Here is a 19952-nt window from a genome sequence, read left to right as displayed (position 1 = left end):
TAGGGTCAGTAGTAACATCTGCTTTGTCCTTTCTAATTGTGTTTATTTTTATCTTCTCTCCTTCCTTCTTTATTAGTCTAGCAAGGGACCTATCTTATTAATTTTTTTCAAAAAACCAATTTCTGGATTCATTGATTTTTTAATGGTGTTTCATGTCTCGGTTTACTTCAGTTCAGCTCGGATTTTTGTTATTTCCTGTCTCCTGCTAGCTTTGGAGTTGGTTTGCTCTTGCTTCTCTAATTATTTCAGTTGTGATGTTAGGTTGTTAATTTGAGATCTTTCTAACTTTCTGATATGGGCATATAGTGCTATAAATTTTCCTCTTAACACTGCCTTTCCTGCATCCCAGAGATTCTGGTATGTTGTATCTTTGTTCTTATAAGTTTCAAAGAACTTCTTGATTTTTGCCTTAATTTCATTATTTACCTAAAAGTCATTCAGGAGCAGGCTGTTTAATTTCTATGTAATTGCATGGTCTTGAGTGATTTTTTAGTTTTGACCCCTATTTTTATTGTGCTGTGGTCTGAGAGTGTGTTGGGTACGATTTTGGTTCTTTTTACATTTGCTGAGAATTGATTTATATTCAATTATGTGGTCAATTTTAGAGTATGTGTCATGTGGCAATGAAAAGAAGGTATATTCTGTTGTTTGGAGATGGAGAGCTCTGTAGAGGTCTATCAGATCCATTTGCTCCAATGCTAACTTCAGATCCTGCATGTCTGTTAATTTTCTGCCTCAATGATCTGTCTGACACTGTGAGTGGAGTGTTGAAGTATCCCACTATCATTGCGTGGGAGTCTAGGTCTCTTTGTAGGTCTCTAAGAAGTTGCTTTATGAATCTGGGTGCTCTTGAGTTGGGTGCATAGATATTTAGGAGAGTTAGGTCTTCTTGTTGAATTGAACCCTTTACCATTACGTAATGCCCTTCTTTTTGATCTTTGTTGGTTTAAAGTCTGTTTTATCTGAAGTTAGGATAGCAACCCCTGCTTTTTCCTGATTTCCATTTTCTTGATAGATTTTCCTCCAATCCTTTATTTTGAGCCTATGGGTGTCATTGCATGTGAGATGGGTCTCTTGAAGACAGCATACTGTTGGGTTTTGCTGTTTTATCTGCTTGCCACTCCATGCCTTTTAAATGGAGCATTTAGCCCATTTACATTCAAGGTTAGTATTGATACGTGTGGATTTGATCCTGTCATTATATTGTCAGCTGGTTATTATGCTGACTTGTTCATGTAGTTACTTTATAGTGTCACTAGTCTGTGTGTTTAAGTGTGTTTTTGTATTGGCCAGTAACAATCTTTCCTCTTTCTTATTTGGTGCTCCTTTCAAGATCTCTTGTAAGGTGGGTCTGGTGTGAGTGAACAGCATTTGCTTATTGGAAAAGGATCTCATTTTTCCTTTGCTGAGGAAGCTTATTTTGGCTGGATATAAAATTCTTGGTTGAAAGTTTTTTTTTTCTTTAAGAACGTTGAATATGCCCAATCTCTTCTGGCTTGTAGGGTTTCTGCTGACAGGCCCACTGTTAGCCTGATGGGTTCCTTTGTAGGTAACCTGCCCTTTCTCTCTCACTGCCTTTAACACTCTTGTTTTCATTTTGACTTTGGAAAATCTGATGATTATGTCTTGAGGATAATCTTCTTGTGTAAAAGCTTGCAGGTGTTCTTTGTATTTCCTACATTTGACTGTTGGCCTCTCTAGTGAGGTTGGGGAAGTTTTCTTGGATGACATCCTGAAGTATGTTTTCCAAGCTGTTTGCTTTCTCCTCATCTCTTTCAGGGATACCAATGATTCATAGCTTTGACCTCTTTACATAACCACATATTTCTTGGAGGTTTTGTTCATTCCTTTTTATTATTTTTTCTCTATTCTTGTCTGATGGTCTTATTTGAGAGAGCCAGTCTTCAAGTTCTGAGATTCTTCCCTCGGCTTTGTCTACTCTGCTGTTAATACTCGTGATCACATTGTGAAATTCTTGTAGTGTATTTTTTAGCTCTACCAGGTCAGTTAGGCTCTTTTTTACATTGTCTGTTTCATCTGTCTGCTCCTGTATCCTTTTATTGTGATTCTTAGTTTCCCTGGATTGAGTGTTGCCATTCTCCTGAACCTCAATAATATTTGTTTCTATCCATATTCTGAATTCTATTTCTGTCATTTCTGCCAACTCAGCCTCGTTAAGAGCTCTTGTTGGAGAACAAGGAGCCATCGTTTGGAGGATGGAAGTCACTCTGGCCATTTGAGTTGCCAGAGTTCTTGCATTGGCTCTTTCTCATCTCTGCATGTGGGTGTTCCTTTACCTGTGGTATAAATTGAATACAATCAATAGACTTCTGGATGTTTTCACAGGGCTGAAGCTTTGTGCAGGGTCTTTATTTGTATCTGACTCTTGTCTTTGGCTTTACAGCAGGGGTATGTTAAAGAGGCATTTTTGGTGTTGAAGCTTTGGGATGTGATCCAGTAGGTGGCTCTCAGGCAGAGTGGTCGGTAGGTAAGCTCCTGCTTGGTCATGTGGCTCCCTATATTTCCTCACAGTTGCAGCCATGCTGCCTCTCAATGCTCAATGCTCTGAGAGTGTGAGCGCCTCTCCCACTTGAGTCCTGGCTGTGGAGCATGGCCCAGACCCCTTGGGACAAAATGTTCATCTACACTTTGTTCTGGTATTTCTACAATTTTTATATAAATTATTGATCCTAATTTAACTAATTTTGAAGTATGTTCAATTAAATAGTGAAAGGGGTTTGTTAAATTAACTTTTTTTTTTTTTGGAAATGGGGTCTTACTCTGTCTTCCAGGCTGGAGTGCAGTGGCAAGATCATGGCTCACTGCAGCCTCAACCTCCCAGGCTCAAGCAATCCTCCCCTCCCGAGTAGCAGGACCACAGCTGCACACCATCAGGCCCAGCTGTTTGTATTTTTTTGTAGAGACGGGATTTTAGCGTGTTACCCAGGCTGGTCTCAAACTCCCGAGCTCAAGCAATCTGCCCACCTCGGCCTCCCAAAGTGCTGGAATTATAGGCATGAACCACTGCACTTGGCCCAAAATTAACTTTTAAATAAGTAAATTTGAGTAAAAAGATGGGCATATTTAAAGAAAAGTTGCAGCGAGTGGATGGTGGGAGGGCTTTGCACACGTTGGGTCGGGGTTTGGACGACAGGGGTCAGACCCTGGGCTCCCAGGACTGCTCACTGCTGTCAGTCTCCACTGGCTCCACAGATCCACGCAGCTGTGACGTGGCAAAGCCTCTGTTTAATACACTGTGTAAAAGTCAGACAGCAACACGGACGTGCGGGAACATTTCACCCCACGCAGAGGGCAGCCAGGCAGAGAGAAGGCAACCTCCTGTCCCCAGGCTGCTCCCCAGGAGGCCTGGCACCCACAGCCACGTCTGAACCAGCGAGGCCGCTTCCAGGGCTAAGTCCCCTTGGCTTTCCTGATCGCTGGCCACGTGCCTGCCCTGCTGCAGAGCACCCCAAAAGCCAGCCGAGGCCAGGCCAGGCGAGAGGCTCTGCCTTCCCATCAGGCACAGACCTCCTTCAGGACTAATCTGGACAGGAGTCTGCCTGCATTCTATGGTGGGGAGTGGGTCTGGGAATCCCCCCCAAAACCAAACCACACATGTTTTGATGCACGTGCATTTTTCCATTTAATTTTCAAAATGGAACCAAAAATATAAAAGGACCTTCGTGTTATAAAAACCTGCAAACCAAGGAGTGACAACCCCTTCACACCCCATTTCTCCACATTCCTCAAGGAGGTGACCCTGTTCCCAGCAGCGGCGTCCCCACCTGGGCCTGGGCAGGGCCTCACGGGTGGTCTGACTTCCTCCTCCTCCTCCTAAGTGGGGTCATGCAGGCGCTGCTGTCCTGGGACACCCATACCCTAACAAAACGTCTGGGAAATATTTTCACTATCTTCTTAAGTGCCCTGCAGTATCCGATCCATGCATAAAAATATAATGATGTGTTCTGTCATTCTGTTCATTGGTATTTGACAAATGTTTGATGCTCACAATTTCTCACTGTTAAAGAATAATGTCACAGTGAACATCTTTGTGTGCACATATATGATAACAGGTGTGGATATTTTTAAAAGTTAAATGCTAAAAGTGGAATTTCCAGGTCAAACAGTGTCTGCATTTTACATTCTTATAGATGGAGTCAAATTACCCTGTAAAGAGGCTATTCCAATTTACGTGCTCTTTGTATTAGTTCTTTTTTTGCTGACATAACAAATAACCAAAAACCCAGTGGCCTAAAAGTGCTGGCATTTACCGTGGGGCAGCGCCAGGGGTCAGAAGTCAGGAACAGGGGGCCCAGAAGGGGCTCCTCCCTCGATCCTGCAGGTGGGAACCCACCTTGTGAGGGCAGGAGACAGATTCCCAGCCATCTGCCTACTTGAACAAGCACACGCACATACACATACCCTGTGTGCACACAGACACGTGCTGTGAGGGAAGAACAGGTACCAGACTGGAAGCCATGTCAGGTTGCCCTTGAGGGAGCCCTCAGCCAGCGTGAAGACCCATCTGGGCTGCCCTGCGGGGACACCCCTGTGCTGGGGCCAGTGCAGGAAACGGACCTGCGGGGGGCGGCTCCTGTCAGCCCAGGGTGGGCCGGGCTGAGGCCATGTGCACAGCATGGTTGAGAAAACGAGCAAGACTCCAAGGTCCAGCCAGGGGCCCGATGGCCTTTAGGGAGACCTAGCACTCTTGCGGGATCAGGAGGACCAGAGAGAGACCTTAGAGTGTATACAGGAGGATATCTTTATCACTGAGTGCACGCAGACCCAGCAGACTCAACGTCCAAAGACTGGGCCCAGAACAAAGACAGTGCCTGACTTTTATACACACTTCACAAAAGGGGGTGGGCTAGCTTGAAGCAAGCTTACAGTGGTGTGAAAGCAGGGATACCGAGGCAGGACAAACTCAGGATTGCACATGACTGTTGCGAAGCAACCCAGATGTCCGTTATTTAGGTTAGCCTGGGCAGGAGCTTATTCATAACCTTCACTGTGGCACCCAGGTGGCCGTAACTGAGGCCTGCTCAGAGGCTCATGACCATCACTCTACTGCTTACACAGAATACCTGAAGTCGCTAGTTACAGAGAACAGGAATTTATAAACTCATTCCATAAAACAAAGGAAAATTTGTTTTTCTCCTTCCTATGTTGAGGGAGTGCCGGGAGAGTCTCCAGGCACATTCGATAATATTATTATTAAGACTTTTCCTGGGTCTGGGCTGTGCTTGTTGCTGCCTCTGGGACAAGGCAGCCTAACACAGGAAAGCTTATTTCTCTTTCTTTTTAATTTTATTTTTCTTTAATTTTCTGCCTCAACACCACCTGAGCGTGGCTCCGTGAGTGCAGGGCCAGGGTGCTTCAGGAGCTGTGCTTTAGGCGGGTGGAAGCCCCCAGAGTGGCCATGCAAAGGGACACCGTGCTCAGCACTTGCCAACTCCTGCGCATACCGGGCCCGGGTCCAGGTTCTCAGGTCCTGCGTCTGGCGGCCCCCACACCCTGGGCTCCCGGGAGGCTCGAAGGACAGCGCTGGGTGATGCCGCACACGGGGAAGGCTCAGCCTGCGCTGCTGCTGCGACTGTGAGGACGCCGGCTTCGCCGTCACAGCGCCCAGGTCCAGGGGCGCAGGACGGGACTGGCGCAGGAGGCTACGAGGCAGCGTTCCCGGCCGGCGCGCGGAGGGGATGCGGCGGGCGGGACTCCTGGGCTAGAAGGCGGCTGAGCCCGGCAGCTGGAGCCCTGCAGCCTGGACGACCGCCTCTCACTCAGAACCTCCTGCCACAGGATCGTCCGGAGCCCACTGCACTGGGGTAGCTCAGGAAAGAGGAAGAAATGCAAACGCCGCAGCGTGGGGCAAATGCATTCTCCCAAATTCCTCCTCCCTCTGGCTGATCATGCAGATAGTGCAAACTCGACCTGCAAACTCCGAAACAGTGGGAATCAGAATGCGCTCCCCGCGACCTTCCAGCGCCATCAGGCAGGGCCAGCACGTGGCGCCCGGACGTCCCTCCGCGCACAAGTCAGAAGGAAGGGCCTGGAGGCACCTTTCGAAGCCCTAGGCCGGTGTTTTGATTGTTGGTTGGTTTGGCTTCTCGGCTCCCTCCTCCCGTGTGTCCAGAGCAGGTGGAGGATCCCCGTGGCGCTCACGCATAGGACCTGGGGAGACCACCACGGGCTTTACAAAACCGCAGTCCGGCTGGAGACGCCTTCCTGGGGTCATTCCTTTCCCCCCACCTCTCCTGGGGTCACTCCTTTCCGTTTTTAGGTCGCTTCCTCCCATCTGTGCTGCACGCAGCGGCTTTTCTGAAGCAGCTGCTGGTTCCCACCGGCGTCTTCCACCCTCGTTGCCTGAGCGCCGTCTTTCCACCTCGTGCATTCTGTGTGCTGGGTCACGTCCTGGCGGGTCGTGAAGCCGAACCCCAGTTTCCAGGGAGCCACAGATCAGGGTGTCCTGAGCACACACCAGGACTCGGGAAATCACAGACAGCTCCCAACCCACTGATGACACCCACAGAACTCCAGTTAAAAAAAAAAAAAAAAAAAAAAAAAACTGTGAAGGATAATATAAAAAATAAGTGTACAGTCTGCTTTATGATAGTAAATGAAATTTTCCCAAAAGCTTTCACCTGAAACTATCAATTACTTGGAAACCTCGTAAAGAACCAAGTGACCCGGGAGATGGGAAAGAAATCATGGAGGCTGGCCCTGGCCGGGGCCCTGTTGCCGGCTCCCTGAGGCCTCCAGGGATGGAGCCTGAGAGAGGAGCCCCGTCCAGGACAAAGTAGGGGGGCTTCACTTTATGCATCGACCTGATGGCGCCGGGGCGGCAGCCAGGACAGTGTTTCTGGGTGTGGCTAGGAGGGTGTTTCCGGACGAGACTGGCATCGGAATTGGTGGACGGGGTGACACCCGCGTGCTGGGCATCATCCAATCCTCTGACGGCCTGAAGGGGCCTCAGTGGAGGAAGGAGGAATGGCCCCTGCTCTCCTGCCTTCCTGCTTGCTCCAGGAGGCCTCATCTCACCGTCTCTAGACCAAGGTCTGAAATTTACACCAACCTCCCTCAGAGTCGGGCTGACTGACACCGCAGGCCTTCCTGAGTCCCAGACGGCAGATCCCGAGACCTCTTAGCGCCTGTCACTACCAGAGCCAGCTCCTCACAATAAATACGTAAATCTACGTATGGGCCGGGCAGAGAGACCCTAAGCATTTCTGTGTCTGCCTCGAGTGTGTCTGCCTCGTCGTTTTGTGATAGACACTTCTCCTGCGTTAAGTGCAGAGGCCGCCATTCCTGAGACACAGGCCTGGGCAAAACCAGGGACTCCCAGATGCCCCAACGCCCCTGCCAGACACCGGCTCCCTCCCACCCACGCAGCTTCCTGGGAGCAACCATCGAAAGAAGAAAAACAGTCCTGTGGGGGCTGAGAGCGGAGGAGGCGCAGCTGGCTGCCCTCCAGATTCCTATGCTGCCAACAGCTGCCCGCCGGACGGACAGCTCTGTCAGGGACGGTGCCCAGACAGAGGGCAGCGCGTCTTTCTGGGACTGAACCGACGCCAAGCGTGCGTGTCACCGAGCCCATATAACAGAGAGCGGCAGGCGAGATACAGGCGTGTGCATCCCGGAAGGGGACAGGCTGAGGACCCTCGGCAGACGCGAAAACCGGCCGGTCGCTGAGAAATGGTTGGAAAAGTAAGCTCTTTGTGATGTGACAGGCGCTGTCCTTGCTTGAGAGATTGGCGCTGCATTTGGGGACCCCCAAAATGTGAACAGAGTACCTGAGATATCTGGCACAATATGCGAGCCCACCCACATTTTGCTGGGGGAATTAAACTTTGTAATTTTGTTTTCCACTGGGATTCCTGACGTCAACGCCTTCGGGGGACAATGTCTCCATCACCTGCCTCCCAATGCACACCGTTGTCTGTTGTTGTCGTTGTTTTGTTGTTGTTGTTGTTGTTGAGATGGAGTCTCACTCTGTCGCCCAGGCTGGAGTGCAATGGTGCAATCTCCGCTAACTGCAAGCTCCCTCTCCTGGGTTTACGCCATTCTCCTGCCTCAGCCTCCAGAGTACCTGGGACTACAGGCACCCGCCACCACGCCCGGCTAATTTTTTGTATTTTCAGTAGAGACGGGGTTTCACCATATTAGTCAGGATGGTCTGGATCTCCTGACCTCATGATCCGCCCACCTCGGCCTCCCAAAGTGCTGGGATTACAGGCGTGAGCCCCCGCGTCCGGCCGCATGTCTGTTTTTTCTGTCTCTGCTAGTTTGCTGGTTCTCCCTTTTGCTGCTGGTTTGTTTTCGTCCCATGAGGGTTTAAAGGGCTTCCTTTGGAGGCTAAGCATCCTAAGAGCCAAAGCTCTAACGCCCACGCTGCTCTCTGAAGCCCCCGCCAAGTACAGCCAGGTCTCAGCTGTCAGATGTTTTCCAGCTGTTAACTTGGTTTGAATCTGACACCAGCCCCGGCTTCGTTCGGGGAGGCGTCTGCCCAGACACCAGAGGAGGCGCGAAGTTCCGGGGAAGCAACTGGGCAGGCCCTGACTGGTGGGGTCCGTGCATCCCACCCTCCTCATTGGCTGAGTTTCCACTCATTGAATTTGCGCCAGCGTCCTCAGCACAGGCAGGATGGCTGAGTTCAGTCCCTTCGTGATCAACTTTGCATGTCTAAGTTTCTGGAACAAAGGGCGTGGCATCGATGAGCGATTTCTGTGGCCCTCCAGGGGCAGCTTCCCAGCAAAGCGCCCAGCACCCACATCACAACAGGCTGCGCAGGCCGCAGTGTCCGCACCTCTGCAGCTGGAAGCCCCCAGCCAGGGGTCACATCAAGCTCCTGGAAGGAGTCCCCAGCCCTGTTCACTGCAGCCTGAGCTGAGCTCCAGAAGGCAGCCTCGCCCTCTCCACCTGAAGCAGGTGACGTGTTTGCAGGAAACGAGCCCGCAGGTCTTAGCTGCCTGGTTTTCCCCTCGGGCCACACTCCTGCTGCGCGTGTTCTTCCCCAGCAAGAGAGAAGCGTGGGGGGCGGGGAAAGAGAAATGCCTCCAAGGCCAAGCAAGGCCAAAGTGAAGAACAAAGTGCCCTGAGGGAGGCAGCCAGGGCTGCAGAAATGGCACCGTCCACCCGATAGGCCCCGAGGAGCTTGCCGGATAGCGGCTTAGGGGTTCAGGCGGCCCCAGAACAGTGGATGCCTCGTTCATTTGGAGACCCGCTGCCTTGCACCCTGAAACGTGGCTCTGGCTCCCTTGTGTAAACCCCATCCTCAAGCACAGAGCAGGGCTGTCCACAGAGACCTGGGGCCAGGCCAGGGCAGGCACCGCCCAGGGACCCAGGCTCCACACCTCCCAGGGAGAGCTGACCCGGAGCAAGTGGGCTCCAGTAAAGGCTGCTGCTGTAGGCACTTGCCCTTTGTCATGGACATTCTTTAGTTGTTTGTTTGAGACGGAGTGTGTCACCCAGGCTGGAGGGCAGTGGTGCAATCTCACCTCACTGCAACCTCCACCTCCCGAGTTCAAGCGATTCTCCTACCTCAGCCTCCCAAGTAGCTAGGATTACAGGCGCCTGCCACCAATCCTGGCTAATTTTTGTATTTCTAGTAGAGATGGGGTTTCACCATTTGGCCAGGCTGGTCTCTAACTCCTGAGCTCAAGTGATCTGCCAGCCTTGACCTCCCAAACTGCTGGGATTACAGGCGTGAGCCACCACGCCCAGCCTTGGACATTCTTGATGGCTATAGATTGATATTCTAAGACTGCTGGTGTCCTGGAGATGCTGGAGTCCAAAATAATTGGAAAGTAAACATTTCAGTCAGCCTCACTTTAGCATATTACATCAAATAGCAGAGCTGAAGTTTTTCAGTATAACCTGCCACATTTAACCCCACTCCCGGGTTTACGTATTTCAAACCAAAAGGTACCCAATAACCAAGTGTCGAGAGAGGCCGACTGAGCCGGACACGCTGGCTCACACCTGTAGTCCCAGCACTTTGGGAGGCTGAGCCAGGAAGATTGCTTGAGCCCAGGAGCTCAAGACCAGCCTGGGCAACATAGTGAGACCCCATCTCTACAAGATATACAAAAATTAGCCGGGCAGGGTGGTGCACACCTATAATCCCAGCTTCTCAGGAGGCCGAGGTGGGAGAATCACTTGAGTCCAGGCGGTCAAGGCTGCAGTGAGGGGAGATCGCACCACCATACTCCAGCCTGGGCGGTGGGAGTGAGACCCTGTCTCAAAAACGAGGGATGGACTCACCTGGCACAGGAGCCACAGCCCCATCTGAGAAACACTTGCCTCACTGGTGGGACCACGGATCACCCACACTAACACACAGAGTTAGAAGTGCATCATTGCTTAGATTTTAAAATGACTAAAAGCCCAAAATAGAATTTGCCCTCCGTTTCTACTTCTGCCAACCCAGGAGACTGTTCCAGAAGGCAGAGTGGGTAGACTGTTTAGGAGCCAGCCGGGAGCCTCCTGAGGCCTGAGTCTCAGAGGGCAGCCTCCGCCATCCTCCATGTGCCAGAAAGGTGGGGACCACAATGCTCCAGGCTGAGCTAGCTCCTCTGCCGTCCGGGTGCTGGAGCACACACTCCTCAATGGGAATGGCACAAGGTGGCTGAGCTCTTCTCCACTTTTTATTTTCCAGAAAATGAGTAAAAACCTCACACTGAAGAATCCTGGAAGAGTAGCATATGATTCAGGTGGGATAAAGATGTTTTGGGAGAAAAAAATTGAGCATCACGCAAGACACCTGCAGAACGAGGACATGAGGGTTCGCAGGAGCGCCCTGAACAAGTGAGTCAGGATGTACAGTGCGTGGGGGACCCCTGTGCCTGAGCCGCACTCATCGTCCAGGGGCAGAGCCCAGCCAGCAGTGTGCCTGGACACAGCCCTAGCCCTCAACCCACCATGAAACCCCTCAGCTCCAGACCTGTGTAAAGAGTCAACCCAGGAGGAAACTGACAGCCTAGTGATCACATTCGGAACAGTAAGTGGGAAATGACAAGACACCACACTGCTAACCATGAGACCAGGAGCCCAGATCAAACATTGCTCTCCAGGCAACACCACACCCCAGTGCCCACGGCCAATTCACCCACACCCCAACACCCACACCCACACCCCCTTCCCCCACACCTCAACACCCACACCCACACCCCCGTCCCCCACACCCCAACACCACACCCCACTGCCCACGGCCAATTCACCCACACCCCAACACCCACACCCACACCCCCTTCCCCTACACCTCAACACCCACACCCCCTTCACCCACACCCCCTTCACCCACACCCACACCCAACCCCCACGCCCCCTTCACCCACACCCCAACACCCACACCCCCTTCACCCACGCTCCCTTCATCCACGCTCCCTTCACCCACACCCCAACACCCACACCCCAACACCCACATCTCAACCCCCACACCCCCTTCACCCACACCCCAACACCCACATCCCAACACCCACACCCCAACAATCACACCCCCTTCACCCACACCCCAACACCCACACCCCCTTCACCCACACCCCAACACCCACACCCCAACAATCACACCCCAACACTCACACCCCAACACTCACACCCCTTTCACCCACATCCCCACTCACACCCCCTTCACCCACAGTCCAACACATACACCCCTTCACCTACACCCCCTTCACCTACACCCCCTTCACCTACACCCCCTTCACCCACACCCAAACACACACATCCCAACACCCACATGCTCTTCACCCACACTCCAACACACACACCCCATTCACCCACATCCCAACACTCATACCCCCTTCACCCATACCCTAAAACACATACCCCAACACCCACACCCCAACACACACATGCCCTTCACCTACACCCCAACACCCACACCCCCTTCACCCACACCCTAACACACACACAATACCCACACCCCAACACCCATACCACAACATGCACACCCACTTCACCTACAGCCCCTTCACCCACACCCCAACACACACACCCCAGCACCCACATGCCCTTCACCCACACCCCTTTCACCCACACTCCAACACACACACCCCTTCACCCACATCCCAACACCCATACCCCCTTCACCCACACCCCAACACCCACATGCCCTTCACCCACACCCTAACACACAACACCCACACCCCAACACACACACCCACTTCACCCACACCCCCTTCAACCACACCCCAACACCCACACCCCAACACATACCTGCCCTTCACCCACACCCCAACACCCACACGCCCTTCACCCACACCCTAACACACAACACCCACACCCCAACACCCACACCACAACACGCACACCCACTTCACCCACACCCCCTTCACCCACACCCCAACACCCACACCCCAACACGCACACCCACTTCAGCCATACCCCCTTCACCCACATTCCAACACCCACACCCCCTTCACTCACACCCCAACACTCACACCCCTTTCACCCACATCCCAACACCCATACCCCCTTCACCCACACCCCAACACCCACACCCCAACACACACACCCTCTTCACCCACACCCCAACACACACACCCCAAATCCACACCCCCTTCACCCACACCCCAACACACACATCCCAACACCCACACCCCCTTCACCCACACCCCAACACACACACCCCAACACCCACATGCCCTTCACCCATGCCCCAACACCCACACCCCAACACACACACCCCCTTCACCCACACCCCCTTCACCAACATCCCAAAACCCACATCCCTTCACCCAATCCTTTCACCCACAACCCAACACACACACTCCCTTCACCCACACACCCTTCCCCTGCCATCTCCCTGACACCCCATCCAGGATCACAGGAACTTTTCCAGAAGGAAATGTCTTTCTCTGGCTTGTTTTTCTGAGGTCACTGCCCTTGAGTGACGTATCCGTACTTGTGCCCTTCCTCCTCCTAGCAGACATGCTCAGGAAGGCAGATACGAAGCCAGCACGCCCTTCTCTCCTAGGGCCAAGCCCAGGGGTCTGTGGGTGCTGAGTGGGTGACCCTGAGCCGACCCAGGGTGTAGCCGCTGCTCAGGGACAGCTGGATGGGGAGCGGAGCTCCTCATTTGCTGCAAGACATTGGCTGGCACACAGCAGGCGCTTCCAGAGGCTCCAGGCAGCCCTTGGTGCTCAAGCCCCAAGCAAGAGAGCCGTGGTGCCCCTTCCTCAGCCTGAGGCGGCCCCCAGAGCCTGAGGGTGCCCCTCCCCACTCACCAGCTACCCAACTACAGACAGGGACCCAGCACAGAGCCCAGCACCAGGCAGGCACTCGGTAGATGGAGGAGAAAGAGAGGCCCCCCAGCCACCAAGTGCCTGCCCCACAGGCCCTGCCTCGACCCTGCCCTGTGCTTCCCGGACGTGTGCCTCCGCGTGCCTCCCCGTGCCTCCACGTGCCTCCCGGTGCCTGCGCGTGCCTCCACGTGTGCCTCCGCGTGCCTCCGCGTGCCTGCGCGTGCCTCTGCGTGTGCCTCCGCGTGCCTCCCCGTGCCTGCACGTGCCTCCGCGTGCCTCCGCGTGCCTCCGCATGTGCCTGCATGTGCCATGTACCCTGGTGTCCTCTGGCCATTGCCCAGGTGCAGGTCCCAGGAGTGGGCTCAGGCCCTGGGACTGTGTCTGCGCTGCCTCCTCCGGCCCCCGAGGTGGAGGCTGGTGTCCCAGGCAGGCACTGGGTTCTCTCAGGGGCCGGCGGAGCCTCCATGTGCACAACCCCCCTCCATCCACCCACATAGCCCGGTTCTCCCCAGGCCACGGGGCCAACCATCACTTTTAAGGTCACTCTTAGGTTTCCCGTTAGAGAGTAGCCTAACTTTCCTCCCTGCATGAAGCCCAGAAAGCTGAGAGGGTCCCGTATGTGAGCCCATGGGCCAGGCCCACCCTGGGAAGCTGCCGTGAGAGAGAAGCTGGCCCATGTGGGAGACTGGCCATCCACAGCCCCTGGCTCGGCACGGTCCCCTGTGGAGGGACAGAGGCCGCTGGTTCCATCACCACGGGCTTGGCTGTCCTGGCAGCCTCTCTGGGATGGGCGGCCAGCCGTGAGGGCCGAGGACTCCAGGACATGCATGGAGCTGTCCTGGGCCCCGCCAGTCAGCAGCCATGGCCTGGCAAGGGTGAATGTAGCTGTCGCTCGGGGACCATCACCGTGGGGCCCAGCCATCCGGGCTATACCGCCTGCCACTCAGCAGCGCCATCGTCACCTGGGTTCTGGGCATCTGGGACAAGTGTCCTCATAGACACAGCTCACCCTTGGCTGGAGCCGGGCACCCACCCCACTCTCCAACATCTAAAGCCAAAAACACCTGAGGCTGAAGGAAGCGGCAGCCACGGGCAGGTGGGGATCTGCCCAGGTCTCGGGGAGCCTGGACCACTTTGACCAGGCCATTCTTGCCGCCAGGTCCCCCCGTTGCGTGGGGCTGAGATCACAACATATCACCGTCCACTGTGGCCGGGCTGGGCAGGTGAGGCGGGCCGGCAAGCGAGAAGGAAGTGGCACCCACAGGCAGCCGGGCAGGGTGAAGGGAGGCAGGCAGGTCCCAGGCAGCCACAGAGACCGCCCCGTCCTGTGAGGGCACCTGCCACTCGGTGAGCAGAGCAGAGGCAGAGGCTGCAAGAGCTGGAGCTCAGGCGCAGTCTCTCTGGGGCTCGGAAGCTTCCAGAAGTGGGGGCCCAGGCTGCTTCCCGGGGCAGGCCTTTTTCCTCTCCTGTGAGGAGGGTCCTGAGTGAGACCCCCCCACTGGGCAGCAGCCTGAGCCAAGGCCAACCAGGGCCCTGGGAGACCCAGCAAGGTCACAGCTGCCGGCTGGGCAGGGACACGGTGACACCCCCCCAGCGGCGAGTGTCACACTCCTGCTCTCACAGGTGCCCAGGTGCTGAGAGACACAGGCTTGGCTGTCACTCAGTCCCAAAAGCTTGACTCACAATGACGAAATTGTCACCCTGCCCCAGGCTCCGCGTGGGATGGGCTGAGCAGCTGGAGGGGAGGAACAAGATGCTGCAGGGCCCAGGGAGGTGCCCAGACGGGGTCCCAGAGGTCGCTGAGCCTCTCCACACCAAGGACAAGATGGCAGCCTGAGGGCCTGCGAGCTCCAGGCTCTGCGTGAGCTTCCGGAGGGTCGTGGAGAAAGAACACCACGCGTGGGGTCCAAGCACCCACGCCAGAGTTCACAGGATCTTCACCATGGAAATGGCCCGCACTTCGCTGACCCCGTAACAACCCCACCTCGGGGTCCGCGCTGCAGCAGAGTCCCAGGGTTCTCCAGCACATAGCTGGTGCCCAATAAAACCTAAGTCAATTGGATTGAACGTTTCCTGCTAAATTTTCTTCCCATCTTTAAGATGCATATGTAGTAAACCTTTGCCATGATGTTACAAACTTGCAATAAGCCATGTAAAGAAACCACTGCATCTCAGGGAACTCTTCAGCTGCCTGAGCACCTCCGATCTGCAGATTTAAATGCAATTTTATTTCACCTTTGATCAAAATATGTACATAAGTTTCAACTTCAGGACATGCCTTATATTGCTAAAGCTTTGTCCTTTTCCAAAATTCCTTTAGTTCATATTTAGTACTTGAGACATCTCAGAAAATTAAATATCCTCATTTTTACAGTTGAAAAAGTTCAGGTTTAGAAAGGGCAGCATCTCCAAGGCCACGAGGGCTGTTGGAGCCGGGATTCACCTCCTGGTGCTCGGCATGGGCCCTGGGAGCCCCACTGCAGGCTGCAACCACGCTGAACAGGTCAGAGGGAGGGAGAGGGGCCACCACACTGCCCAGAGGCCAGACGATCGAGAACCTGGGGTGGTCTCCTGGACAGAGGAGGGTGCTGGCTGCAGCCGAGGGCAGTTCTGACTCCTGTACCCGCACCCCACACCTCGCGCGCACTCTTTTGCAGCCGCAGGGATCAGCCCTCAGGAAAACGGAAGTGCTGGGGCCTCGGCTGGCTGGGGCTGCCGTGGAGTCTGACGGTCGAAGATGTTTATGGGGTTCGGGTTCTGTTCTGTTTGGACCCTCTGGTCATGTTGTCAAAGACAAGGAAATTAGCCCCAGATTTGCCGGTCACGGGTAACCCAACGAAGCACTAACCAGAGGATAGCTAGCCAGGTCCCTGCTGTACCACGTGCAGGTTCTGCGCAGGCCCACGCCATCACGAGTGTGCATTTCTGGGGCTGACCATGAACTACTGGACAGACGGCACGTGCGGAAAGAAGGATCGGAACCTGACACAAAGCCTGGGGGCCTGGCCTGCCAGTCAGTGGGCAGAAGCGCATCCAGGGCCCTCGTGACACCGGCCACAGAGATGTCCAGGGCTGGGGTCACAGGTCAGCACCGGGCCCCACCCTCACCGCTGGTGACTGGGGGATTCACAGGGAGGGAGGGAGGCGACTGACAGCCCTGAAGATGGTTCATGCACAGAAACCACTCGCTAATCTTTGCAAAGCCCCGGGCTGCGGAGGAGTGATTTTATCTGATGATGTCCTTAGAACACTATTACTGTCAACACCGTAACAAACTGAGGTGTCACCCTGGTCTTTTGGAGGATGGAAGGGCATATTCATGCTGCGATCTTCATCACAGTTTGGCCCGGCAGAACCTTCCAGAACCACCACCCCCTCCTGCTTGCCTCATGACCCCATTACTCTCCAATGATGCAGTCACCTTCCCATTGACAGTAGAGGCCCCGGCCACAGGGGCAGCGGGCAGTCTGCCAGCCACATCTTCACTCTCTTTGTCGTTAATCCTCAGGCAAAGCTGGGCCCAGCTCCCAAAGCTGGAAGGCGCCCAGTGCAGAAGAGAGACAGGGAGAGAAGGAGACCAGGGAGGGTGGGAGAGGGGCGAGGGGAAGAGGGATGGCTGGGCCAGCTTTCCGGGAGAGGAGAGGGACGCCAGCCCCCAGGGCCCTGAGCCCGGAATCCCTCCTCACACCTTGCCCCTTTGCAATTTACCTGGTGCACAGAGGGCATTTCTGAAATCTTAGCTCCAGGAGCTGAATTTCAGCGGAATACGCCTTCTTTTTATGAGGCGCGGACCAGAGGGGATCTTAGCTGAATACCCAGTAATTACAGGCACTGCCATGATCCACCTGCAAGGCTCGTCACTTTCTAAAACAAACACCATTGCTCAAGCCTGTTTACTTTTAAAGCACCCGACAATGCTCGCTTGTTTGTTTTTGTCCTGCTAAATCTTTGAAAGGCTTTCCATAACTCCTGGCAAATGTTGCCAAATTCAATGCAGTTGGCATTTAAATATAACTTTGGAATCGTGTACTGTTCCTTTTTCGTAACTGCGACGGGGTTGGGAAGGTAGGAGGACGCACTCCCGGCCGAGCTGCCTGGGGCTCCGAGGCTGGGCCACATCCTTTGCTGCTGGTGCCTCAGGTTCCTGTCTAGAATCGGGCCCCGGGATTCCTCATCCAGACAAGCTCTGAGACTCAGAATATTCCCAGTTTTAGAAAAGCGCTGCAGTGCAGATCCCAGGAGTCTCCTAACACCTGTCACCAAGCATTTTTACGTTTCTGCGGTAAGACTCAGACACGCTCACACTCAGTCAGGCACGCGAAGACCCAGGCAGACTCAGTCAAACTCAGACCAGGTCCTGCTGCCCAGCAGCCCCTAGAGAGCTTCCCGTGCTCCAGAACTGCCGGACTTGGGAGTGGAGGGCGAGGGACTGAGGAGCTGCCGGTGTGGGCGTGAAGCCGCCTGGCTCTGCCCATGCCTGCCACGGTGCTTGGCGTTCATGAGGTGAGGCCCAGGCAGTGGGCAATGGAGCTGCCTGGCCTGGCCTGGGCACCCCAGCTCCTCCCTGCGGAGGCCGGTCTGATGCTGGGGTCTGGACTCCAATCACAGAGGTGCCATTGGGAAGGCAGAAACCAAGGCCACAGAACCAGTTAAACCAGGAGGACATCCATGGATGTATTTGCCACATGCTGTTTCTTTTTTCTCTAGTGCACATCTTTTTAAAATAAGAGCATTTCCCCACAGAGCCAAAATCGAATTACCATACTTAACAAAACATCTATCCTTCAATATCAGCCAATATCTAGTACATTTTCCAATTTCTCCAGTTGTCCACAATTTCCTCTGAGGGCAGGTTTGTCTAAGGAAGATCAGACGTGGAACCAGTTCCGCCACCTGCCTCACCAAGGAGGCCGGGTGTCCGGCAAAGGTCCCCACCAGGCCTGTCGGTCCCACCACCTGCCTCGCCGCCGAGAAGGCCAGGTGTCCGGGAAAGGTCCCCACCGGGCCTGGCATTGCTGTCCTGGGGGTTTCTTTCCCATCCCCCCTCATTCCTTAGAAATGGAAATCAGCTCCACACGTTGCTGGATTCGTGGTGAACATTTCAGCTGTGACGTATCCAGGGGATGGGAAGCTCCTGCACTTCCCACCAGGAAATACGCTCCCTGGGTGACCCTCGCTGGGAGGCTGAGGCTGATGCCCACACGAGGGAAGGCTCACAGCCTTCCCTGCCGCCGATACCAGATGAGGGCCCTGTCCCAGCAGCCGCTCACCTCACGGTCTAAACACTCACGGGCTAACCTTGCCCTGGTCCGTGATTTCAGTGGTGTTTGGAAAAGATGATTTTTCTAACTCAGTCACTCATTCACGTTTACGGGCCAACATTCCTTTGTGTTGTTTTTTTGAGACAGAGTCTTATTCTGTTGCCCAGGCTGGAGTGCGACGGTGCGATCTCGGCTCACTGCAACCTCTGCCTCCTGGGTTCGAACAATTCTCCTGCCTCAGCCTGCCAAGTAGCTGGGATTACAGGCATGCGCTACCACACCCAGCTAATGTTTATATTTTTAGTAGAGATGGGGTTTCACCATGCTCCTGCCTCAGCCTCCCAAGTAGCTAGGATTACAGGCATGTGCCACCACACCTGTCTAATGTTTGTATTTTTAGTAGAGATGGGGTTTCTCCATGTTGGCCAGGATGGTCTTGAACCCCTGACCTCAGGTGATCCACCCACCTCGGCCTCCCTAACACTGTAATCCAGTGCTGGGACTATAGGCATGAGACCCCATGCCCAGCCCAACATTCCTTTTTAAAGGAGGTCTTTCCTCATACTTAGAGCCATTTGCTTATACTGGCCTCGTCTTTCTAGCGCAAACAAGATAATGCTCGATTTTTCCCTTTGGCCGCCAATATTCAAAATAAAGAGTTGGTTTAAGATCTGCCTGAGGTGAGTTTTTCAGGCGTTCTCTTTCCTTAGAGTGTCACTGTGGATTCATGGATGTAAACGGATTAGATGTATCCCAGTTAACTATGGACCTCATTCTTTCTGATGCTCAGGTTGTCCCAGATTACACCAGTGCCACCTCTTTCAAACTGGCTCTTTGTCTTCTCCACAGGCCCCATTCGTCCTGAAGAGGCCCCTCACCTTCAGGCACAATGAAACGTTCTGAGACCCTTGTGCACGCTGGCTGTCCCCAACCAGAAATCTGCCATTTCTCTATTAGAAACCAGGGTTTGTCTTGGTTGTCACAATGTAACATTAAAATTGCCTCTTCTTGAAATACTGGAAATAAGGGGGAAGCTGCAAATAACCCCATCCCTATTAAAGAAATTAAATTTGTACATAAAAACCTTCCCACAAAGAAAACTCCAAGCCTACAGTAGCAGGAAAAAAAGATTCAGTAGGTACTTACGATAAAATTCTTAGCAAACCAGAAATAATGGGGATCTTCCACAACCCGATTAAATACATTTATAGAAAACTAACACCACCATACTTAAGGTCACTTTTGACACTTCTGTTCCATACTGTACTGGGATCCCAGCCAATGCAATAAGGCAAGAAAAGGAAACAGCATAAAAATCAGAAAGCAAGATGGGGGCAGGGAGGGGAAAAAGAGGAAGAAAGCCATTATTTGCAAGCATGATTATGTATTGAGGAAACCCTATATAATCGACAAAACAAACTACTGAAAATGATTCAGTGAATCTAGTCAG

At 53.7% G+C, this 19952-nt stretch overlaps 1 protein-coding gene and 1 long non-coding RNA gene across 3 annotated transcripts in view; one reads left to right on the top strand and one right to left on the bottom strand.

The window, feature by feature from the left end:
* LOC105473746 (uncharacterized) overlaps positions 1–19952 on the bottom strand; it is a 143547-nt gene that overhangs the window by 116103 nt on the left and 7492 nt on the right. The window lies entirely within an intron of this gene.
* Positions 8777–15303, top strand: LOC105473745 (family with sequence similarity 240 member C). Its single transcript, XM_011727692.2, has 3 exons — positions 8777–8925; positions 10655–10803; positions 14952–15303. Exons 2-3 carry the CDS (start codon positions 10658–10660, stop codon positions 15076–15078), a joined length of 273 nt encoding a protein of 90 aa, XP_011725994.2. The 5' UTR covers positions 8777–8925; positions 10655–10657; the 3' UTR covers positions 15079–15303.

The sequence above is a fragment of the Macaca nemestrina genome, chromosome 11, assembly GCF_043159975.1.
Source record: "Macaca nemestrina isolate mMacNem1 chromosome 11, mMacNem.hap1, whole genome shotgun sequence".
In the NCBI taxonomy this organism is placed as follows: Eukaryota; Metazoa; Chordata; class Mammalia; order Primates; family Cercopithecidae; genus Macaca; species Macaca nemestrina.
Note: the sequence above shows the minus strand (reverse complement) of the source record. Positions and strands in the feature narration are given on the sequence as shown.